The sequence below is a fragment of the Stegostoma tigrinum genome, chromosome 18 (assembly GCF_030684315.1).
Source record: "Stegostoma tigrinum isolate sSteTig4 chromosome 18, sSteTig4.hap1, whole genome shotgun sequence".
Lineage (NCBI taxonomy): Eukaryota > Metazoa > Chordata > Chondrichthyes > Orectolobiformes > Stegostomatidae > Stegostoma > Stegostoma tigrinum.
The window spans coordinates 18,899,133-18,925,584 of NC_081371.1; the positions used below are offsets into that span (position 1 = coordinate 18,899,133).

At 41.2% G+C, this 26,452-nt stretch overlaps 1 protein-coding gene across 2 annotated transcripts in view; it reads right to left on the reverse strand.

Moving 5' to 3' along the window:
• LOC125460693 (peroxisome proliferator-activated receptor alpha-like) overlaps positions 1 to 26,452 on the reverse strand; it is a 72,858-nt gene that overhangs the window by 38,913 nt on the left and 7,493 nt on the right. For both annotated transcript variants that reach the window (XM_048548401.2, XM_048548402.2), the window contains exon 2: positions 2,918 to 3,109. In XM_048548401.2, the coding sequence (XP_048404358.1) occupies positions 2,918 to 3,098 (181 nt within the window). In that variant the 5' untranslated portion in view covers positions 3,099 to 3,109. The remainder of the gene's footprint in view (positions 1 to 2,917; positions 3,110 to 26,452) is intronic.

Consider the following 26,452-nt stretch of genomic DNA (forward strand, 5'->3'; position numbering starts at 1 on the left):
AGTACACTCTGGTCTTTGCTCACCAGTCTCTTTACCTTATTCCCCCATCTTTTTTTCCTCCCCTCTAAGCAGTTTTTCCACCACCCCACTCACGGCGAGCAGGGTTATGGAGTAAGCAGCCAAGTCGCACGGCAGACCTGGAGCGGGCACGAGCCGAGTCCCGCAGTGGGACCAGCATAGACAGTGTGGCCTTGTGCTCTGGTGCCCACAGGCATGACCCACGAGGCCAAGACCACTGAGCAGTGAACCCCGGAGCAGGTGGCTGCAAGCCCGGAGCAACACATAGAAAAAGGCCCACAGCAGCACACTGGAACCAGCTCCAGAGCAGCGTGCAGGCAGCGAGTCCTGGATGGAGACTGCTGGGAGGGGACAATCTTGCCTTAGAATCCTGTGACATTAACCCCCTTAATATTTTCCTATTTTTAAACTTATTTTCAATGCTAATTAAGCAACTACCTCTGTTCCTCTGCTGTATTCAAGAAAGGTACAAGTATCTAGGTACCAACGATGTTGCCATAAGAAGGCAGACATTGTAAAAGTTTTTTCACTGTACTCCTACAATGGAGTGCATGTGATAGTAAAAGGATATTGTATTGTATTGTTACAAGATTTTGACCCAAAGTAATTTTGCTATTGACCATAGTCATTTCTTTCTTCATTCATTCATGGGATGTGGGTATCATCAAAAAGGCCAGCATTTGTTGCCCATCCCTCATTGTTTTTGAGCCCAAGCAGCTTGCTAAGCCGTTTCAGAAGTCAGTAATAGTCAACAATGTTGGCCAGACCCAACGGAAGTGGGTTTTACAACAATCGATGCTAATTTCATGATCATCATTACTAGGACAAATTTCAAATCCAACTTTATTAAATGAATTTAAATTCCACTGTATACTATATGGGATTTGAACCCTCGTCACTAGAGCATTTGCCTTGGTCTCTAAAGTGACATTTGCATATCAAGTCCTCACTGCTTTCACTTATCTCTGAACCACATAAACAATAGCTAATACCCGAAAACCATTCTTCATAAATACTAACATTATTAGCTGAAACACGTGTTTCTCTTTGTGACAGACACAAAGCTTAGATCTATAAAGAAACACATATAAAAGAAAAAAATATTCTAGCACTATTTTTTAAAAATACACTAGTTTTCTCTAAACTGGCCAACTAGAGTATCATGTCCAGTTCTTTGCACCACATATTTTTAAAAGGACATGAATGCTTTGGAAAGGGTACATGGAAAGGTGGATTCATCAGGGGTACCTGAATCAGAATGGTTTCATGATGATGGATTATATTTACATGGATATACTGGAATATTTGGGTATATTTCCCTTACAGCGGAGAAGACTGAGATTGATAGAGGTGTTTAAAATCATGAAGATTTTTGAAACAGCAAGTAAGAAACTTCCCAATGGCTAATAACTCAAGACCAGAGATGTTAAGTGATTTGCTAAGAGCCAGAAGAATTTCTAAAAGAAAAAGTGTTTAGATTTGAAATATGTTATCTTAAAGGATTATGGATACAAATTCAATACTAACCTACAAAGATAAACAAAATTGCTGTGATGTGAGGAAAGGGTGGGGAAATGGGACTAAGTGGATTGCTCTTTGAAAGTGCTGATAGCCCTAATGGTTTAAATGTTCACGTTATGGGCTGAATTCTATGATTCTACATTAGTGTATAATCTATATATTGATAACATCAGCACACAAATTGAGCTACCAGGCTGGTATGGAACTGTGGTTTATGAACTTGATTCTTATACTAGTCAAATGTATCTGTCTACAGATTACGATGAAAATCTTTTATTTATATCAAACTTTTGTACTGAACTAGACAGCAATTAATGACTGGTTACATTTGTGGAATAAGTAGTTCCAAGACTTGCTAGGTGGCAACAATCAATCCACCTAGCAATAGGGCAAGTACTTATTGCAAGGCTTTATAAGTCAGGACAGTTCCAGGGGTCACTGAAGAAGAATTCAATGGCTATAGCAGTGAGTGAGTTGGTTGCAGATGGAACCAGAAGTAGATTCCATGTAGGAGTGCTGTGGTTTGTTATACTTCTGGGAAGGCAGCTGAACCACACTTCCTCTGTGTAGGGGATTGAGTGAGGAGTCAGAAGCAATTAAATGGCTCTGTGCAGTTAAAACAAACTCAGGAAGTAGTTCTGGAAATTAATAAGGAGTTAAGTGTTACAAAGATAAACACTGACCCAGAAAAGGAGGGTGATCAACCATACTGGAGCAGTCATTAAGGCAGTTCACAACAGAGCAGCTGGAGGGGGAATTTCAAGGCTAGATCGGCAAAAGCAAAGAACTGAGATCACTAACAACATTTAATGACTCAATGTGTCACTACCTGGGGTGAGTTGTTAAGAAATCTGTCAAATCTTCATGATTATATTAGCTATTTGATGTGTGCTTTGGCTATTTAATCACAGTCTATTACCTCTGTGTTCTACATGTAATTCTGAGCCTTAGAAATAAGTTATATATAAATTGCAGATCATACTACTGTTGTAACTTTGTACAATGAAAGTTTATTGTTGGTTGTTCAAAATAGCAAAATTATGTGGCTTTATTCTTTTAGCAAGTACCCTGGATTTCATGCTTCATCTACTTTAAAAAGTAAAAGTTACAGATCTCTAGACAGTTTGCAACATAAATTCATTCTGGTCCAGAATGGTAACAGCATTAACATCAATCTGAAAAGCAGCAATTTGTCTAATAGCAATTCCCCAATGTTAAATGGATGATCCACCATTGCCAATACATGGCTTTGTTCTTTCATAGGGTAGAATACATGACTACTAACAATACAATAATTAAGGCTAATGGGTCATGTACTGAAATCATATCTACACACGTATTGGAAAACTTACTGTCTAATTAAGATAATTCCCTTTACCTGGCACAGTCTCATTTGATCCAGGACCATTTTCTGCAGTCTGGTTCTCATCAACGGTGAATGATTCTGAACTGTTATCCCCTACATTCTCCATTTCCTGTACCAATTCTTCAACCACTGGGGTTCCAGATTCATTTTCTAGTGTTGTGATTGCATTAGACTGGATCTGTGTGTCTACCATTCCAATGGACACTGTTTAGCAATACAATACTCATTAGTCCAGAAAAAAAACAGCAATTTCAACAGCAAATTCAACAAAATGAGTGCTCACATTTCCCACCTCATAGACGGATGTATAAACACTACTATATATAGACAATGCTATAGGATGGTCAACATCAAGATTGTGCATTATCTAGATTTTCCCAATATTGAGAATTTGTGCAGCAGTGTTGAGAATGAAGAACATTTGTTCCAAATTGTGTAAAACAAAAATTATAAAACGACTGCACAAACAGTCTAGTTACTCAACCAAAAATAACATTTTTCAGTGAAAAACGTATTTGAATTTAAATATAATTCCAAAGTGTCAGGAAACAAATTCAACTAATAGCATATATTTAAAATATAAACAATTGTTTTCTGATCTTAACTTATCATTGCTGTCTAACATAGTGCGGCAAGTAGTGATTGGAAAGTTACTTTCTGAAAACTCCTTACAAAAACATATAGGATAGGAGTTTGCTGCCGGCAGACAGAAATATTGCTTTCAAGGAGCAATGCCAACAGGAAGAAGTGTGAAGGTTACTCTATGTGTTCTTAGACAGAGGAATTCTAAAAGTGCAGAAAGATCAGACAACTTTGCTGCAAGATCTTATTTTCATGACCGAACAGGATACACAACTTATATGCTCTGGAGTCAAAATAGGATGCATTTTCTTCTCAATATACAAAAGCTGGAATCCATCAAGGCTAGCATCAAATGTTGAGTATTGGAATTGATGATGTCTATGATCTAACAATAAAAGAAGGTTGTTTTCTAAGCACTACCAAGTAATTGAGTCCTTTGTAAGGAACCACTCACAATAGAATATAGATGACGATGGTGCAATTACATTACATTACAGCACTGCAGTCTACTCCGGATTGCATGGAACCTCCAGTTACAGCCTTAAGAGCAATTGCAGGCTTTGAGGGACATCATAACAAAAGACTTTGTACACCATCTATCTTCAGCCAGAAACACCAAGTTGATGATCCATCTTGGCTTCCTTCAGAGGTCCCCAGTATCACAGATATCAGGTTTCAACCAATTTGCTTTACTCCGCTCATATGAAGAAATGGTTGGCGGCATTGAATTTTGGCTATAGACATAGAACATAGAACATAGAACAGTACAGCACAGAACAGGCCCTTCAGCCCACAATGTTGTGCCGACCATTGATCCTCATGTATGCACCCTCAAATTTCTGTGACCATATACATGTCCAGCAGTCTCTTAAATGACCCCAATGACCTTGCTTCCACAACTGCTGCTGGCAACGCATTCCATGCTCTCACAACTCTCTGCGTAAAGAACCTGCCTCTGACATCCCCTCTATACTTTCCATCAACCAGCTTAAAACTATGACCCCTCGTGCTAGCCATTTCTGCCCTGGGAAATAGTCTCTGGCTATCAACTCTATCTATGCCTCTCATTATCTTGTATACCTCAATTAGGTCCCCTCTCCTCCTCCTTTTCTCCAATGAAAAGAGACCGAGCTCAGTCAACCTCTCTTCATAAGATAAGCCCTCCAGTCCAGGCAGCATCCTGGTAAACCTCCTCTGAACCCTCTCCAAAGCATCCACATCTTTCCTATAATAGGGCGCCCAGAACTGGACGCAGTATACCTCAACAAAAATTTCAGCAATAGCACATCATAGAGGTATACAACACAGAAAAAGGCTGTTCAAGCCATTGAGTCTGCACTGTACCACTTAACTACTCTAATCCTATTTTTCAGCGTTTGGTCATTGTCTTGTATGCATGGGTATCACAAACATACATCTAAATACTTCATAAATGCTATGAAGGTTTTTCCCTCTGCCACCCTTACAAGCAGTGTTCCAGATTCCCACCACCCTCTAGGAAAAGAAAAAGTTTCTTCACATCTAAATCTCCTACCCATACTTTAAATCTATATCCCATGGTCACCGATCCCTCCAACAAGGTGTAAAAAATTCTTTCCATCTATTGTGGCTGTGCCTCTCATAAATTTATACATCTCCATTGTTCCAAGGAAAACAATCGCAGTCTGTTCAGTCATCATAACTAAAACTCTCCAGTCAAGGCAACATCTAGCTAAATCTCCTTTGTACCCTCTCCAATGCATTCAATTCCCTCCTATGATGTGGATTTCAGAAATGCACACAATACTCTAGCTTTGGCCTAACCAATGTCTTACACAGTTCCAGCATCCCTGATCTTGAAAGTAATGCCTTGGCTGGTAATGCTAAGTATCCCATATGCCACCTTAACCATTGTATGTACTTGCCCACTACCTCAAGGAACCAGTGGACACATACACCAAGCTTCTTCTAATCCTTGGTGTTTTTTAATGTCCTACTTTCATCATGTATTCCCTAACCTTGCTTGACCTGTTCAAGTGTATCACCTCACACATACCCAGATTGATCAGTGGCAAGTGGACGTTGGGAACTTGTTTCCATCAGGTGGGAAGACTAGGACCTGTGGGCACAGCCTTAGAATTAGAGGGGGTAAATTTAAAATGGAAATGAGGAGACATTTCTTCAGCCAGAGTGGTGGGCTTGTGGAATTCATTGCCACGGAGTGCAGTGGAGGCCGAGACATTTGATGCCTTCAAGGCAGAGATCGATAAATTCTTGATCTCACAAGGAATCAAGGGCTACGGGGAGAGTGCAGGGAAGTGGAGCTGAAATGCTCATCAGCCATGATTTAAATGGTGGAGTGGACTTGATGGGCCGAATGGCCTTACTTCCACTCCTATGTCTTATGGTCTTACGGAATTCAGTCTATAATCTCCTGTAATCTAAAATTATCCTCCTCACTATTTACCACATCACTGATTTTCATATCATTTGACCTTAACCCCCTTAAAAAAGGGATGCCAATTTAAAACGGAGATGAAGAGAAGTTTCTTCTCAGAGGATTCAGTGTCTTTGGAGCTCTTTGCCACATTGCTGTGGGGCAAGACTCCTTAATTATAGATGGATACCTTCTTAATCATTAGGGGAATAAGCATTATGGGGAAATAGCAGGAAAGTGGACATGAGGAACACAGGACCTGCAGTGATCTCATTGAATGGCAGAGCAGGCTGGAGGGGCCGAATGACTTGCTCCTATACTGATTTCTTATGGTCTTATTAAAACCATGCTGATTAATCTTGATTAACTCCTACCTCTCCAAGTGGAGGTTAATTCTGCTCCTCAGAATTGTTTGCAATAGTTTCTCCATCACTGATGTTAGACTGTCAGGCCTGTAGTTTCCCATTTTACCTGATGCTCCCTTCTTGAAGGCTCCTGCTCTTAAACATGCCATGCCCTCTATCTAAGCTCTTCTGGTTCAGCTAAAACTCTATCAATATGGAAAACTGACCAGGTACAACTTGTGCACAAAAAGCAACACAATTCTGACCTGGCCAAATTCCTGCCCTATCAGTCGAATTTCCATCAGCAAAGTGATAGAAGGTGCAATCAGCAATGCTATCAAGCTGCACTTGTAATAGGAGTAACCTGCTGACTGATGCTCAGTTTGGGTTCCGTCAGGGCTACTTGGTTACTGATCTCATTACAACCTTGATCCAAACAATGGACAAATTGCCCTTTACGGTGAGAGACTGCCCTTAACATCAGGGCAGTGCTAGACTGATGCAGCATCAAGGAGGCCTAGCAACAACAGAATCAATAAGAATCAGGGGAAAACTCTTGGTTAAGGTAATACCTAGCACAAAGTGAAATGGTTGTAGTTATTCAAGGTCAATAATGTCAAGTCCAGGACATCGATGCAAGAGTTCCTCGGTAACATTCCAGGCACAATCATTTCCAGCTGCTGCATTAATGATTTGCCCTCCATCAAAAGCCCTATTGTGAGAATGTTCAATACCATTCACAGCTCTTCAGATGCTTGAAATAACTCTGCAAAGGCCGCCATCAGGTCACCAACGCGCCCTCTATTTACACATGGGAAGTCATTTACACTGATGAATGAGCTTTTGGCACACATCAACACTGGCAGGTATGACATGGTAGGCATCACAGAGACATGGCTGGAAGGGGATCAAGATTGGGAAATGAACGTCCAAGGATATACATCCTATCGAAAAGATAGGCAAGTGGGCCGAGGCAGTGGGGTTGCCTTATTAGTGAGAAATGAAATTAAATCAGTAGGAAGGAACTAGGTAGGGTCAGATGGTATAGAATTTCTGTGGGTAGAATTGAGGAACTGCAAAAGGTAAAAAAAAAGATAGTTGGAGTTGTGTACAGACCTCCAAACAGTAGTCAGGAACTGGGATGCAAGATACACCAGGAGATGGAAAAAATATGCAAGAAAGGCAAAGTCACAGAGATCATGGAGGATTCCAGTATGCAGGTGGACTGGGAAAATCGTGTTGGTAGTGGATTGCAAGAACAGTTTGTGCAAGTCTACAAGATGCCTTTTTGGAGCAGCTCATGGTGGAGCCCACAAGGGAGCAGGCAATACTGAATTTAGTGTTGTGCAATGAGGCAGACTTGATAAGGGAGCTTAAGGTAAAGGAACCCTGAGGAAGCAGTGATCATAAGATGATGAATTTACTCTGCAATTTGAGAGGGAGAAGATAGAGTCAGAGGTAATGATATTACAGCTGAATAAAGGCAACTACAGAGGTATGAGAAAGGATCTGGGCAGAATTGACTGGAAGAGGAGCCTAGCAGGAAAGACAGTGGAACAGCAATGGCAGGAGTTTCTTGGAGTAATTCAGGAGACGCAGCAAAAATTCATCCCTAGGATAAAGCAGCACGGTACAGGGAGGATGAGGCAACCATGGCTGACTAAGGAAGTCAGAGATAGCATAAAAGTAAAAGAGAAAGCATATAATGTGGTGAAGGCAAGTGGGAAACCAGAGGACTGGCAAGCTTACAAAGACTAACAGAGGGCCAACAAAAAAAAAATAAGGAGGGAGAAGATTAAATAGGAGGGTAAGCTAGCCAGTAATATAAATGAAGACTATTAGAATTTCTTTATATATAGAAGGACAAAAGAGGACTTTGGACCACTGGAACATGATGGGGGAGAGACAGTAATGGAGGACAAGGAAATAGCTGAGGAACTGAATAATTACTTCACATCAGTCTTCACGGTGGAAGACATAAGTGATCTCCCAAAAATTCAAGAGAGTCAGGTCGCAGAGCTGAATATGGTGGCCATCACCATCACCAAGGAAAACGTGCTAGTAAAACTGATTGGCCTGATGGTGAATAAATCACCCGGACCAGATAGAATACACCCCAGAGCTCTCATGGAGATACCTGAAGAGATAGTGGAGGCATTAGTGGTGATCTTTCAGGAGTCGCTAAAGTCAGGGAGGGTCCCAGAGGACCAGAAAATTGCTAACGTGACACCCCTGTTTAAAAAGGGACTAAAGCAAAAGACAGAAAACTACAAGTCGATTAGCCTAACCTCGGTTGTGACTATGATTTTGGAGTCCATCGGAAAGGATGAGATCTCTGAATATTTGCAAGTGTATGGTAAAGCAGGGCAAAGTCAGCACTGTTTCACCAAGGGGAGGACATGCCTGACAAATCTGCTAGAATTCTTTGAGGAAGTAACGAGCAGGGTAGATCAATGAGAGCCAATGGATGTTATCCACCTGAACTTCAAGAAGGTGTTTGACGAGGTGCCGCACAGGAGGCTGCGAGTAAGATAAGGGCCCATGGTGTTAGAGGCAAGGTGCCAGCATGGATAGGAGATTGGCTGTCTAGCAGAAAGCAGAGTTTGGGGATAAAAGGGTCTTTGCCAGGATGGCAGTCGGTGACAAGTGATGCTCTGCGAGGGTCAGTGATGGGACCACAACTTTTCACTTTGTACATTAATTATATACATGAAGGAACTGTGGGCATTCTGGCTAAGTCTGCAGATGATACAAGGACAGGTAGTATTGAGGAGGTGAAGAGGCTGCAGAAGGATTTGGACAGGTTAGAAGAGCGGGCAAAGTCGTCACAGATGGAGTATAACGTGGGAAAGTGTGAGGTCATGCACTTTGGTAAGAAAAATAAAAGCATGGACTATTTTCTAAATGGGGAGAAAATTCAGAAGTTTGAACTGCAAAGAGACTTGGCCGTTCTAGTCCAGCATTCACTCAAGGTAAACTTGCAGGTTGAGTCAGTAGTCAGGAAGGTAAATGCAGTGTTGGCATTTATTTTGAGAGGACTTGAATGTAAAAGCAGGGATATACTACTGTGGCTTTAAAAGGCTCTGGTCAGGCCACATTTGGAATATTGTGTGCAGATTTTGGCCCCATATCTCAGAAAGGATGTACTAGCCCTGGAGGAGGTTCAGAGGACGTTCACGAGAATGGTGCTGGGAATGGAAAGCTTAACAAAGGACGAACATTTGAGGACTCTGGGACTATACTCATTGGAGTTTAGAAGGATAAGGGGGGGGGATCATCACATTCACCATCAAGGACACCATATATGACAAACAGTTGATTATAGAAATAGCATATTCTGAAGATCAGCAAATTCCAAACATTCATACTTGAATGAGCTTCGACTTGTACTGTTTAAACATTTCTGTTTGAGCACTTACACGGAAGTACATTCCTTGTTGTTAATCTATTAAGGTTTGCACTATAGTTCAAGGAGAAGTTGTACTAGAAATTCTTGTGTTAGTGGCTCAAAAATATAAGCAAATTGTCTCTGAAATAACTGTTGCACATTCCTGAAGGTGGAGTGGAAGGGATGGGAAATAGAGGAAGATAGAAATAAAGAGAAAAGCTGACATTCAAATAACATTACGTATGACCACAGGATGTCCTATAGCACACTGCAGCCAATGGTGCACTTTTGAAGCACAGTCTCTGTTGTAATTTGAGACAGCAAGCACCCATATTCAGCAATGTGACAACAGCCAGATATGTTTTACTGATGATCTTTGCATAATAAATATTGGTCAAGATATTGCCTCATTTTCATTGCTTTCCCAATGATAATTCTGCTGTGTTTAGCACAACTATTAGTTCAAACAGCTTTTGGAGATCATGCTGTAGTATCCTCATGAACAGAAAGCAGAATCATTGTTTGGGTAGTATAGAGTACACGATTTGAGTTGAGCTAGAGGCAAAGGCTGTGAAAGACAGCATAGAGGTCTACAGCACAGAAAAAGGCCTTTTGCCTATCAAATCTGATCCAGTTAAAAGCAACAACTTAGTTATTCTAATTTCATTTCCCAGCACTTGGCCCATTGCTTTATATGCCATGGTGGCAAGTGGCACAATTGTTAGCACTGCTGTCTCAGTGCCAGAGACCCAAGCTCAATTCCACCTACGAGTGACTCTGTAGAGTTTGCACATTCTCCCTGTGTCTACATGGTGGATGGGAGGAGGTGTTTTCTAGGTAGCTGAAGAGCTCACCTTTGTCCCCCTCCACCCACACATCAAGAAATACCGGTTACACTTGGACGTTGACCAGTTTTTCCACTGTCTCCATCTCAGTGCTTACATCTTCAACCGTGAGCCTAACCTTCCCTCTACTGACCCCTTCTCCCACCTAAAACACACCCCCTCCACCTGGACACCACCTCAAGGCCTCCTGCCCTCCCTCGAACTCTTCATCTCCAACTGCCGTTGAGCTATCAATCGCCTCAACCTCTCCATCCCTCTCACCCATTCCAGCCTCTCCCCCACACAGCATGCAGTCCTTTGCTCCCATCGCACCCTCACGATAAAACCGGCGGACAAGGGAGGCGCAGTTGTAGTATGGCGCACTGACCTCTACATCGCCGAGGCCAGACTCCAACACTCCAACACCTCCTCCTACTGCCCTCTTGATCATGACCCCCAACCCCGACCACCAATCATCTCCCAAACCATCCACAACCTCATCACCTCAGGTGACCTCCCACCCACAGCCTCCAACCTCATCGTTCCCCAACCCCAAACCGCCCACTTCTATCTCCTTCCCAAAATCCACAAACCTGACTGCCTGGTCAATCCATTGTCTCCGCCCATTCCTGCCCCACTGAACTTATCTCCACCTATCTGGGCTCCACTTTCTCCCCTTTGGTCCAGGAATTCCCTACCTATGTCCGTGACATCACCAACACCCTCCACTTCCTCCAGAACGCGCAATTCCACGGTCCCCAACACCTCATCTTTACCATAGACGTCCAGTGCCTATACGCCTGCATTCCCCATACAGATGGCTTAATGGTCCTCCATGTTTTCCCCTCCTGCAAGCCCAACCAGTCCCCCTCGACTGACACCCTCATCCACTTAGCTGAACTCGTCCTCACAACTTCTCTTACAATTCCTCCCACCTCCTACAGACAAAGGGGGTGGCCATGGGTACCCGCATGGGCCCAAGCTATGCCTGCTTCTTTGTAGGTTATTTGGAACAATCCCTCTTCCGTAGCTACACTGGCCCTAAACTCCACCTCTTCCTCCGTTACATTGCTGACTGTATTGGCGCCGTCTCGAGCTCCCACGAGGAGTTCAGACAGTTCATCCACTTCACCAACACCTTCCACCCCAACCTTAATTTCACCTGGACCATCTCTAATACCTCTCTCTCCTTCATGTCTCATTCTCTGGCAACCACCTAGAAACCGATATCCATTTCAAGCCTACTGACTCCCACAGTTACCTAGAATACACCTCCTCCCACCGAACTTCCTGCAAAAATGCTATCCCCTATTCTGAATTCCTTCGCCCCTGCCGCATCTGCTCCAAGGATGAGGCATTCCACTCCCGTACATCCCAGATGTCCTCATTTTTCAAGGACCACAAACTCCCCCTCTCAGTGGTCAAGAACACCCTTGACTATGTCTCCTGCAGCTCATCCCTCACAACCTGTCCCCGCAATAACAACCAAAACAGAATCCCCCTCGTCTTCACGTACCACCCCACCAACCTCTGGATCCAACGCATCATCCTCCAATACTTCCGTCATCTGCAATCTGACCCCAACACCAAAGACATTTTTCCCTCCCCACCCTTATCTGCTTTCTGGAGGGACCACTCTTTCTGTGACTCTCTTATCCACTCCAAACTTCCCTCATGCCCAACCACACCCAGCACTTTTCTCTGCAACTGCAGGAAGTGCTACACCTGCCCCTACACCTCCCCCCTCACCCCCATCCCAGGTCCCACGAAGACTTTTCACAGCAAGCACATGTTCAACTGCGGTAATGTGGTATACTGCATCCACTGTTCCTGTTGTGGCCTCCTCCACTTCGGGGAAACCAAATGGAGGCTTGGGGACTGCTTTGTAGATCACCTGCGCTCAGTTCCCACTAAACAACTGCACCTCCCAGTCGCGAACCATTTCAACTCCCCTTCCATTCCTCAGAAGACACGTCCATCCTGGGCCTCTTGCAGTGCCACAACGATGCCACCCGAAGGTTGCAGGAACAGCAACTCATATTCTGCTTGGGAACTCTCGAGGCCAATAGTATCAATGTGGACTTCTCAAGCTTCAAAATCTCCCCAGCCGTATCCTGAAACCAGCCCAGCTTGTCCCCGCTTCCCCAAGCTGTCCTTCCTCCCACCTCAAGCCCCACCCCCATCTCCTACCTACTAACCCCATCCCACCCGCTTGACCTGTCCATCCTCCCTGGACTGACCTATCTCCCCCTAAACTCCGCACCTACACTCACCTTTACTGGCTCCATCCCCGCCTCCCTGCCCTGCCTGTCTCCTCTCCACCTATCTTCTCCTCTATCTATCTTCTATCCGCCTCCCCCTCTCTCCCTACTTGTTTCAGAACCCCCTTAAACTGCTCCCCCCACCCCCATTTCTGAAGAAGGGCCTAGACCCAAAATGTCAGCCTTCCTGCTCCACTGATGCTGCGTGGCCTGCTGTGTTTATCCAGCTCTACACCTCGTTATCTCAGATTCTCCAGCATCTGCAGTTCCTGCAATCTCAGAATATTCTGGCTGTAGCTTAATAAAGTTTTATATAGTTCCAGCTAAATCTCCCTCCTTTTAAACATTGCCACGGCTAATAAAAAGGTAAGTACCTCATATGCATTCTCAACCGCTCCAACTATCTGTCCCGGTATATTAAGATACTGGCAGACATGCACACCAACGTCCTTCTAATCGGTGTTGCTTCTCACTATTTATCATGTATTCCCTTGTTTGTCTTGTCCCAAGTGCATCACTTCACATTTATCAAGAGTGAATTTCATTTGCCACTGATCAGCCAATCTGACCAGCCCACTTATATCCTTTTGCAACCAAAAGCTATTCTCCACACTATTTACAATTTTCATATCACATCATCCGTGAATTTAGTAATCAACCGCCCTTCTTTCAAATCTAAATAATACATCAAGGGCCCTGCACTGATCCCTGCAGAACCCCACTCAACCCAGGCTTTCAGTCACAAAAAACATCCCTTAACCATCAAGCTCTTTTTCATGCCACTCACCAAATTCTGCGACCAATTTGCTAAATTTCCTTGGATCCCATGGGCTGTTACCTTTGTTGTCAGTTTCCCATACAGAACCTTATCAGAAGCCTTGCTGAAATCCAAGTAGACTACATTGAATGCAATGCCCTCATCTACACGCCAGGTCACCTCTTTAAAAATTCAATCACGTTGGTCAGACATTGTCTCCCTTAATAAACCATGCTACCATCCTTGATTAATCCCTGCCTCTCCAAGTGAAAATTAGTTTTGTCCTTCAGAATTGCTTCCAACAGTTGCCCCACCACTGAGATTAGACTGGCTTATAGTTTGCTGGTATATCCCTTGCTCCCTTCTTGAAGTAACTGTAACCTCCGGTGTCCTTTAGTACTCTGTTCGCTCCAATGACTTGAGAAACTGCAAATTATTGCCAGCATCCCTGCTACTTCCTCCTTTGCATCACTCAACAACCTGGGATATATTTCATCCGGTCCTGGGGATTTATGTTTTTTTTAAAAGTCTATCAGGCCACTCAGAACCTCCTCCTTAGGTGTTAATTTCTTTAGTTATAATCATAACACTTCTCCCTGATCCTTAACAGGCCATATTCTTTCCTTTATCATCCTTTTACCCCTAGTATACTTCTAAAATAACTTAGAATGTTCCTTTATTTCACTTGCCATCATCCTTTCATGTCACCTTTTTGCTCTCAATTTCCTTTTTTAAAGTTCCACCTTTAACATTCTGTACTCCTCTAGGATGTCTGTTTCTCTATACCTGCCAGAAGTCTACTTTTTTGTCTTCACCCTGTATCTACCTCGATATCCAAGGCTCACTGGATTTGTTGGTTCCATCCTTTATCATTATTGAAACATGCTGACCCTGTACTCGACCTATTTCCTTCTTGAATGCATCTGAGCTGAGACTGATTGGCCTAAAAGCATCTGCACCCAGTCCACTCCGCCCAAACCATGTGTGATCTTATTAATATTGATTTAATGTTAGTTTAGAACTCTAATTTTAGGTCCATCCTTGAGCTTTTCCAAAATAAATTTTGAATCTCAAGAAGTTATGATCATCCTCAGAAAAATGCTCCTCCACTGATACGTTCAAATAATAAATCTGGTAAGTCATTGAAGTAAGTCCAGGACTGTTCCTCTCTTGTAGGGCCTACTATGTACAGGCTTAAAATACTCTCCTGGATGCACTTAAAGAATTCTGCTTCCTCAAAATCTTTCACACTAAGAATCCCCAACAGTTACTGGGGTAGTCAAAGTTGAAATGCCCCACTAACACTACTATTACTTTTAGGATGCCATGAAGGACTCGCCTTCTCAAACTCTCCCATCGCATGAGACATGTTGAAATACCACCAGTCATCTCTCTCTGATGAGACAACAGCCCTACAGTCCTTTACTTTTATACATTTTGAAATTTACATACATATCTGCTCTTCTATTTCTCTCTGACTGTTGGTTAGAGTGTTGGGGTTGGAGACAAGAATACGCTCTCAGCAATGTGATTGCTCTGCTTCGTTTTTATATTTTACCCATAAAATTTCATAGATTTCCTACAATGTGGAAGCAGGCCATTTGGCCCATCGAGTCTACACAAATTCTCCTAAAAGCATGTAACCCAGATCCAACACCCTACCCTATGCCTGTAATCCACCTAGCCTGCACAGCCCTGGTCACTATGGGCAATTTAGCATGGCTAATCTACCTACCCTGCACATCTTCAGATTGTGGGAGGATACTGGAGTACCTGGAGATTGTGCGAACTCCACATAGACAGTCACTCAAGGCTGGAGTCAAACCCAGGTCCCTGGTGCTGTGAGGCAGTGCTAATCATTGTGCTGCTAAGGAGCATTCTAAGATGTTATCCCTCCTTAAAGCTGTAAATGAATCCCAGACCAATATTGCGAAACCCCTTCTTTTACCTTCTGCCTCTCTTGTTGTTGAGCTGCCAACCCTGCCCTGCTTTCAACCATGTTTCAGTAACAGAAATGACGTCACAGCAACATGTTTTAATCTGTGCCATCAACAATTCATCTGCTTTGTTTGTCAGGCTCCTTACATTAACAAAATATCATCCAACCTTGCCAAACCTCCTGGTGCCTTAACTGGCCTGTCTGTAATTGCTATTCCTTCCTGATTCACTTGCTCTGTCATGCAATTCTCTCAGTATACCACCCATAAGGCCATAAGATATAAGAGCAGAATTAGGCATTCAGCCTAATTGCTCCACTATTCAATCATGACTGACGTTTCTCAACCCCATTCTTCTGCCTCTTCCCTGTAACCCTTGATCTCCTTATCAATCAAGAAACTATCTATCTCTACCTACTTTCAAAACACACAATGACTTGGACTCCAGAGCCCTATACAGCAATGAGTTCTACAAGGCAAGGTTCCTTGCTACAGTGAATAAAACACCTCATTTGAAGATAACAAAGTGTGAAGCTGAAGGACCACAGTAGGCCAAGCAGCATCTTAGGAGCACAAAAGCTGATGTTTCGGGCCTAGACCCTTCCTCTGATGAAGGGTCTAGGCCCAAAACGTCAGCTTTTATGCTCCTAAGATGCTGCTTGGCCTGCTGCGTTCATCCAGCTTCATACTTTATTATCTTGGATTCTCCAGCATCTGCAGTTCCCATTATCTCTGACCTCATTTGAAGAGATTCTTGACATAGCTTTTAAAGACAAATACAAGAAGAATAGAGAAAAAGCATCATCTGTGCTATTGGCAGGGCAGGAAGCAAGAGGCATTCAAACTCGGAAGCTGATTGACTTAGGGGGACAGAAACAAGTTTGGTTTGTGTTTAGGCCTCTTTCAGAGATCACTCAGAGGGGGGAAAAGCACATAAGAATAGCAGAGCAGTTTAGCAGTGTCCAAAGTAGTAGTCTTTTCTTCTGCTGACTGATGATTTAATGCGAATAAGGGAACAGCTCCAGAAACAGAAGTATGTGGAGGATGAATATAAGAAAACTATGCTAAGAAATAAGTGAGCTGTGTTAGTTCAGGAAGAGACATCAATTAAAGGAATAGCATCAAGCAAATGCATCAATTTACCAAAAGAAATCAATTACAGCCATGCTAACTAAACAAGGAACTTTAAAGTGAAAACTGCATAGCTAATTTTGAATAGTCTCTTCTCTTCGTTGCTACCTAAATGAATTATTTTTCATGTCTTTCCCTTGAAAATTATCTGCACCTTATCCACTTATTCCATTAACGTGACTTGATCTTTTTCAAGTTCAATTCTACACAACTCATATCACTTCAAGTTTTGTATCATTCACAAATTATGAAAATCCAAGTTTAATATCATTAAACACAGTACATCAAGTGATGTTTTAACACAAACACCTAAAGAACTCCACTACATTTCTTTCACCAGAGAAACAATAGTACTCATTGCTTTCTGCTTCCGGTCAATCAGTTCATTTTGTATCCATGTTACTACTGACTCTTTTACTCCATGAGCAACAAACTTTGATGACAATCCTGTTATGCAGTATTTAATGAAATGCTTTTTTGAAGTCCAGGTAAATCACATCAACCACATTACCCTAATCAATCCACGCAGTTACCTCAAAAATTTAGTCAAATTAGTTAGGCTTTAAACCCACAATGACTTTCTTTAATTATTCCACATTTTTCCTAGTGACTACTGATTTTGTCCTAAATTATCTTCTATAAAAACAACACCCGTTTAACTTTATATTTAAAGTTAAACTAACTAGCTGTAGTTGATCAATTATGGCTAGATAATTTAAATAATATATACTGTTAGAGTATCCCAACATTATCGGTTTTTTTTAAAATTAATGCTGACTAGGTCAACATTCACTGCCTACCCCTAACTGCTCAGAGGGCAGTTGAAAGTCAACCACATTCCTGAGGGTCTGGAGTCACATGTGGACCAGACCAGGCAAGCAGAGCAGATTTCCTTCCCTAAAGGATATCAGTGAACCGGTTGGGTATCCAGATTTTTATTGAATTCAAATTCCACATCTGCTGTGATGGGATTCAAACCCAGATCCCCAGAACATTACTTACATCAAAGCACTATGCAGGTTTGATTCCAGCCTTGAGTGACTGTCTGTGTGGAGTTTGCACGCTCTCCCCATGTCTGCATGGGTTTCTGCCAGATGCTCTGATTTTCACAGTCCAAAGAAGTGTATGTTAGCTGGATTGGCCAGGCTAAATTGCTCCTTAATGTTTAGGGATATGCAGGCTAGGTGGATTAGTCATGATTAATATGGGGTTACAGAGATAGGTGGAGGAGCGGGCCTGGGTAGAGGGTCGATGTGAGACCCAGTGGGCTATTTGCACTGTGGGGATTCTATGATTCATTACGTGAATGATTTTCCATTATGCCTGGAAAGTTTGCAATATTTTCTGCTGTTGCTTTAAGTTTGTAAAAGAATTCAGTGTTGGGTCTGGTTTATGCAGAAATTTATGATGCAGCCCTACACAGACAGAAATAATAGTCTGAAGTTTTATCATAAACAAACATACATTATCTTTACTGCTTGCTCTATGATTTAAAAATTTTTTTTCAGAAAATCATAATTTTTTTAAAAAAGAAATTCCATGCATTATATTTTCTCCTTTGTTGCTTTACCAGGGAATTATCTTTTTGATATTTCTATGAATAAAATACATATTGTATGTGTATCACATACGTAAGGCTAGTTTCAATGCAATGGTCGAAAGGATTACTTTAAAGTAATTATTGTCCATATAATATTAAATTTTTCCATTATAATTTCATTAAAGAAACTGTCAACACTCTGTTAAAGATCATTACAAACTGGTTTAGGACATTTTGCTTATTCACTTTGGTAGCACAAACTGTAACAGAGGCTAACACTGGAAAATTTATTGAAGATACAACACAGACATAGTTCATAGAGTGCAATATGAATCATTTTCCTGTATTTTCCTTACTTTGTTTTCAGCATTTGAATTTCTGGCTTTGGACTTATTGAAAGGGCAAAGAGGTAAAGAATTTCAAGTAATAAATGCCAAATAAAAATATGCAAATTTAAATTACTCTGATAGCTAGAGAAGTTTAAATCAAAGAATTTAATTAATCTGCTTGATTAAGCATCATTTACACTTAAAACCATCCTCAAAAGGTTTTGGTTTGGATACCAGAAGCAGCACTGTTATGCACTTCCGAAGTTTTGAAGAACTTGCTGAATCAAGCCCAATCCAAAAACAAACATTACACGAACCCTGACTCACTCTGATAATCTCCATGGAAATGTTTACAGCTGGAAGGAGTACAAAACAGGCACTACACCATAAAATTGCTTGATGGTAGTCTCCACACGGCAGTTCTGTAATGTTCACACTAATATTTTGAATAAAACTGTATTGAACTACGGAATGTTTTTGTGGTAGATTTTAAATATCATGATGGTAGTTAATAAATTGCAGTACTCAAAATAATCCAAGCAAGATGGGGCAAGTCAGGGTGAATAGGTTTATTCAAATTGATAAGAGTGAACAGGTTCATTCAAATAAGCAAATGGGGGTTGGTAAGCAGCAGGTCAAAATTCTGCAATGATACTGAATGTCAAAGAACTGCAGCATGGGAACAGTGCTTTCAGTTCATTGAGGGCACACTAATTTAGGAACCATATAGTGTACATTTTGTTAATGATTGATTGCTTTAACACAACACCATTTGAATTCTGCCACAACAATCTGGTGGATTCTGAAATCTGTCAGACTAAGAACAGCATCAATGTGTACATACGGGGTAAAGTCATATGTTCCTATTGATTATCACTCCATAAATGTTTACATTTTTAATCATATTTTGCACACACACAATAGTTGGGAAGTGCATATTAAAAAATAATTGGGAAATACTGAGCACATCATAGGGTTGCAATGTGGGGTTGGGTAGCAAGGAACACAAAGCAATGGCTAGAGAACAACTGAAATTATTCTATACCAATAATATACTGATTTGCATTAGAAGCACAGAAAGGACGAATCAGCCCTACATAATATTTGGCTACAGTATTTGTAGCAGCAAACAAAAAAAACTCTGATTCCAGCTAAATTTGGTCTGCCATTAATACAATGAAGTATATTACATATAATCTGATCGAAATTTGGGTCTGATCATAAGAAATAGGAACAGGAGTAAGCCCCCAAGCCTGCTACACCATTCAATAGTATGATCAGATATTCCTCATATCCACTTTCCTGTGTTTTCCCCATAAACTGCAATTTCCCTACTGACCAAGAACCTATCTCAGCCTTAAACATACACTAGGACTCTGACCCACAGCTTTGTGTGGCAAGTCGTTCCAAAACTCTCCGAAGAGAAATTCCTCCTTATCCCAGTCTTAAATTGGCACACGTTTATTCTGAGATTATGCTTTCTGGTCCTAGATTCTCCAATCAGGGAAACATCGTCTCAACATTTACCCTGTCATGCCCCTTATAAATGCTATAACTTTCAACAAGATTGCCTCTCACTCTTCTGAATTCCAGTGAAGTGTGCCAACTGTTTTAGCTTTTGCATATACGTCAATCCCTCCCTGCCAAGAGCTCATCCTAGTGAACCTTCTCTGAACTAATTCCATTGAAATGATATCGTCCCTTAAATAAGGGGACCAAAACTGCTCACAGTACTCCAGATGCAGTCTCATCAGTACCTTGTAGAGCTGCACTTAGACTTTTATACTCTTATAGACAAACCCCCTTGGAATAAGGGCCAACATTTCATCAGACTTTCTGATGACTTTCTGATTACCTGCTGCACCTAAGTGCTAGCTTTCCGTGTTCTGTGCACAAGTACTACTTGTGTCACAACTTTCTGCACTGTTTTGTATGTAAATAATATTCTTTTCTTTTATTCTCCTTTCCACAATGAACTTTATATTTTCCCACATTACACTCCATTTGCCAACTTATTGCCCATTTACTTAACCTTTCAATCTCTCTCACACCCTGCTTTTCCATCTATTTTTGCGTCATCTGCAAATTTGGCTTATTTTAAAGCGATCTCTGCCATCCTCCAAAATTTCCCAAACAAATGTCTGGAAAAAAAGATCAATAATCTAAGCATACAAGGTCCCATCAGTCATTGCAGCAGAGATAGAAAATTTGTGTTGAATGTATCTTGCATATGCCACATGGTACAACTACTGTGCATAAAAATAGAACAGAAGTCTGGAGCCCTGTGAAAAGAGCACTGAAATGCAAAGAGCAGGTCTGGATAGTCCAAAATAGACAGTGGAATTGGGCCAGATGTGTAAATTGATGGATTCTAAAAAAAATGTAAATTAATCTCCCTGGCCATGTTATGACACCCCTCTGCACAGATGTGACTTGAATCCTGACACTAACATCATGGAGAACAATCCCCATGCATTAATTATTTCAGTACTGCATGCAAAGATATCCTTCACTTGTGCAGTTTGAAAAATAAGTAAGCATTGTAACAGAGACACCTTGAATTTCTGTTACTGCTCGGCACACCTAAAGGTACATCAGCTTGTACCACACCCCAGAATGGTTACAAATGCAGGGGATTGGGCTGTTCTTTTATTCTTCCACACCACTGTTCTTGATTACTCATTCCAGCCAGCTCAAAGTGGGCAACATTAGGACTTGCTAAAGTATCATGTAACATCATATGTGTAACAGCTCCCATTTGCCATCTGGAAGCCATCCTTAGTGCCATGGTATAAAGGGTAGGATGCAATGCAGATGTTTACCTCCAACAAAGAATGCACATAGGTGTCCTTACACCTGCCACGGTCAAGAACAATAGACCAACTGGAAGAAACATTTTTAAGCTCAGTTCAAAGATGGACACCAGTGAGCTGGAGGACACCTGAAGTGCAGAAGTTGTTTCTACTCTCATCAAGTACATGGCAACTTTCAATAAAGAGGATGATGACAACATTGGGTACTGTGAAGTGGTAAATCACAGGATTGTGACTAAAGATGAGGGTACACAGTAATGCTTTCTTACTGCTGCATCCCGTCCCTTCATGGGAGCGATCTAGTACTATCTTTCAAGCAAGAGATTATCAAAAAGTTGTCAGGTCTCTATGTCTTTTCTCATAGGAAGAAAGGTGAAAAACCGAGAATCTGTGCCAATTGCTGGGCACCTAATATAAAAGCTCATAAGGATGACCCGTACCCTCTATTTGAGATTAAGGAAGCACTACAAGTTCACAAAGATGCACAAAGTATGTCTGCTACCCATTACTGAAGAATACAATGAAAAGTTGGTATTTTGAAACAGAACATAGGAGAATGCCACTGGCAAATGTGGGGTTACCAGGATTGGGTCAGGGTGGGATGCTCTTTGGAGGATCAGCGTGGACTCAAGGGACTGAGTGCTCTGAGTTTATTCAACTCCTCAGTGATGACAAATGTAGCTTCTATTGCAAATATAGAATTACAGAAATACCTTGCCTTCTTCCATCCTGATCATTTGAGGGCCCTAGGAAGATAGGAAATGCACACAGAAAGATGTGCTTCTCAACACATGACAAGTCAGACTTTAAATTAATCAGTCAGACTGCAGAGATTTTGATTCAATGATGATGGTACCTTGGGCACTTTGTTACCAAGGCCATGAGAAAATCCAAGCAGTAAAAGGAATGACCTCAGTCTCAGAGAATGGCCTTGATATTTTGATCTTTGGTTACGATGATAGGTTTGTGCAAGGCTATGCACAGTTGGCCACCTCGCTCCATGATTTGCTGAGGAAATTAGAGAAAGATGTACAAGAAAGATTAGAGAAATTAAAGCATCACAGGGAATTGGATCCCAGCATGTGAATATATTTCTTCAGCACGTTCAAGCTGAAGCTTCCCTCATCACCTGTCCTTGGCCACTTAAATTTCCATCTCCTTTTAATCTAGAAACAAATGTAAGTTTCCTTGGAATGGAATTATCATAGGTTAAAGGGCAAAAAGAGAGTGTTATTGTTTATGCTGGTTGGTGTCTCAAAGCAAAGAGAGGAGTATATGGAGAATAACTGCAGTATGAAACTCATGAAGCATGAAGTCTGAAGCCATGAATGTATCAATGCCTCAAATAGGATACTTTATTCTAGAAACCAAGCAAATTCAACAGTTAGGATGCCAACCAGGTGCTAAATCTATTTAGAGAATCTAATCCTTCTGGCAGTAGGAAAAGGCGGTATTTCTTGTGATGTTGTTTATTCAACTCCTCAGTGATGACAAATGTAGCTTCTATTGCAAATATAGAATTACAGAAATACCTTGCCTTCTTCCATCCTGATCATTTGAGGGCCCTAGGAAGATAGGATATGCACACAGAAAGATGTGTTTCTCAACACATGACAAGTCAGACTTTAAATTAATTGCTCTTCAGCACACAGTTAAATTGGCACAGTTCTTCTGATGGGAAGACAGCCACTGCAACAGCATAAACAGAAGTTACACATCAGGACCATGCGATAGCCGCGATACAACCAAGAACCCAAGAGTTAGTCCAAAAAACCACCAACTCTGGGCTGGAATGGAGGACTTGAAAATTCCAACTGATTTAACTTAATAGTTACCAAGGAAAAGTTAGAAAAATGCCCTAAGTATGGAACGCCTATTAATCTGACCACCACACCCACCCAATATACCCTTGACAACCTCTCAACTTTAAGATGCTCAAGTACACCTGACAATCATACCCTCTGACACTCCCTGCTAAAAGACTCAGCACCCAATCCTGACTTTTCCCTGCCATTCTGATTCCCAAAAATATGCCCCCATCCCAATCTGACCTCCTGTAAGCATCTTCACCCACTTACATAGCAACGTATCCCCTCAATCAAACATTATGCCAACTCCTCACCAACCCAACTCCCAAGCTCTTCATTTTACTTACACATAAAAACAGGGGGAGACCATTGAGCCTTTCCAGTCTGTTCTGCCATTCTTCACAATTATGACTGATTGCCCAAATCAATAGTCTAATCCTGCTTTCTGCCCATAACTTTGATCCCATTCATCCTAAGTGCTATATCTAGTCGCCTCTTGAATACACTCAAAGGTTTGGCATCAACTACTTCCTGTAGTAATGAATTCCACAGGTTCACCACTGTTTGGGTTAATAAAATGTCTCATCTCCGTCCTAAATTGTTAACATCAAATCCTCACACTGTGACCCCTGGTTGTGGGCACATCTTTCCAGAACATCCTCCCTGCATCTACCCTGCCCAGTCCTGTTAGAATTTTATAAGTCTCTATGAGATTACCCCTCATTCGTCTGAACTCCAGCGAAAACAATTTTAACCTAGTCAATCTCTCCTCATATGTCAGACTCGCCATCTCTCGGAATCATCCGGATAAACATTGCTGCACTCCCTCGAAGCAACAGCATCCTTCCTCAGAAAAGAATACCAAAATTGCACACAATACACACTTATCTTCTCTCAGTATCTGTGGAAGTAGCTTTAGGATCTTTAAAACTGGAATGCTATAGAATGGTCATGTGAAAGGATCATGGTTTCAATGCCAATTTACTTCACTGTTAAATGCCTATACTATATAAGACTGCTTCAGTCAAGGTGGTGCCTGGCTTGAAAGTTTGCATGGAGAACTGCCCTAAAATGACAACTGTGTATTATTTTGAGGGTTCTAATCCTGATTAGATTACTTGGATCATAATGTGCCTAGAATGTTATCCTGCACTTCAGCAATTATATGTACCAATTGGATTCTAGTTGTCATGTCCCAATATATTCTGAATTTGCTAGTTTATGTTTAAAAACTGTCCAAGGAACAACTACTCCTCCATCTAAAAGTGAGAACTAAAAAGGAACTTTCCAGACCAATACTGACAGATTGCCTTTCCAAGTGCAAAGATGTCACAAACATGTGAGGTGCGAAATCCACAACACATGGTTGATGCATGGTTGATCTAACCAACCATCTTATTTGGAAAAAGGGCTTGTAACAAGCCACATTTTTTTTTAAACCTAGAATCATAGAACCCCTACAACCGAGAAGTAGACCATTTAGCTCATCTAGTGCACACCAATCTTTCAAAAGGATTCCATTCAGACCCAACTCCTACCCTCTCTCTGTAACCCACATTTACCATGGTTAATTCACCTATGCTGCACATCTTTGAATTTCTCTTACAAGAATAAGAAATTATTCTACAGAAGAATTTTCTATCAGAAAGCCAATGATCCAGCTGCAAGACATTTAAGCAGCCAAAGTAATAAACAAAAATACTGTGAAATTGGGAAAATGAGTCTTCCCCCTGTCCCAACGTGTTCCAATTTTGAATTTACTCAAGAACCAATGTCCTAGAAATTTGATAAGGTGCCTCACAGATCAGACAAAAGTACTACTTGACCACAATTTCTATTTTACAAAATCATCAACTTTGTTAAGAAACCATAGGTCTTTCTCAAAAAAAATCATATTATGTTATTTTAGCTTCAACTACACCTAATCTGTATCAAGTGTGTGCGACACAAACGAACGGCAATTATGTTTTAAACAACTAGGTAGAATGTATGGTAATAAATAATGTTATTTTTAAAAGCTCATGAAAGGTTGACATGATTTACTTGGGACATCCACAAGAGTACACAAGCACATTTAATGCAAACTTATTGATCATCAGCAATAAGACAGGACACACAAATGCTGCATGTGACAATGCAAATTCTACTTACTAGTCCAGAGAAAACTGATTTAAGACAGAAGTTCCAAAACCTGAAAGCTACTGTCACTCGAAGGGATCAGCTGAAGAGGAAAATATTGCATACACTGCAGATCTTGTCCAGTTAAGACAACATCAATTTATGCCCATTATCATAATGGGTTTGATAGTACAACCTTGTAAGCTGTTTCACACTAAAAAGACTGCCAACATGGATGTCACAGAAGACAGTACAAATATACCGAAACCAGGAAATACTCTAAGCAGAGACAGAAGTCCAAAGAGGAAAAAGAAATGTGGTACAGGAAAACCATTCCAATGCTGAAGGTAAAAAGCAGTCTAAAAATGTCATGTCCTGCAAATATTTAAGATAGGTTTTCTCACAGGTGATGAGAAATCCTGGAATATTGCAAATGCATGCTGGATGTCTAATTGTGCATAATCAGTACAAGGGCAGCTATCAATCCACAGGGAAATATATAACTGGCAGGTCCTGAGATATGTCAGAACAACACTGTATGCCAGGACAAAGCTGGGGTCTTAAACTAGGGCCTGGAGATAAAAACAAAATTTTTTAATGGAATGACTAAATCACCAACGGAAGATAGGTACTGGTCATATGTATGGCAGTGGTAAGATTCTAGAATGCACAGCCTTAATTTATCAATGTTTCAAAGAAGTGGGGTTTGATGTTGAAAATTGAACTTTACAGATGTTAATTTCCCAGTGTGTTTACCTGCTTTAGAAATTCACTCGAAAATCTCTTATTCCCCCGCAAAACTTCTTATTGTTGTTAATACTTATAAGAAAACTTGCAGATGTTTTACACATTTTCTGCCGGGTAGCCGATTACAACACACGTTTTTGATGGTGGCAGTTTTATTATTATCCATTCACAAGATGTGGGTGTCACTGATTTGTTGTCTAATTGCCTTGAATTGAGCTATGTTTCTCACCTCACAATTTTGGACCTACCAAATGCATTATTTTCATATTAAATTTCCATCAGAGCTTCAACAATCACAAACTACTAATTTAGTGAGATTAGCTTATTGTTTATAGTCTATCATGACCAAATCCTTCCTTTTAAAATCTCAAAATATGAGGATTTGTAGCCTATCCATTAATGTCCTCAAATTGGTGGGGAGCTATCTTCTTGAGCCAATGAAGCTCATCTGGTGAAGGTATACCTATATAGTGTAATTAAAAAAGGAGTTCCAGGATCCTGACCTTTTTCAGTAAAGGAATATCGATAATACTTCCAAATCTGGATGAGAAC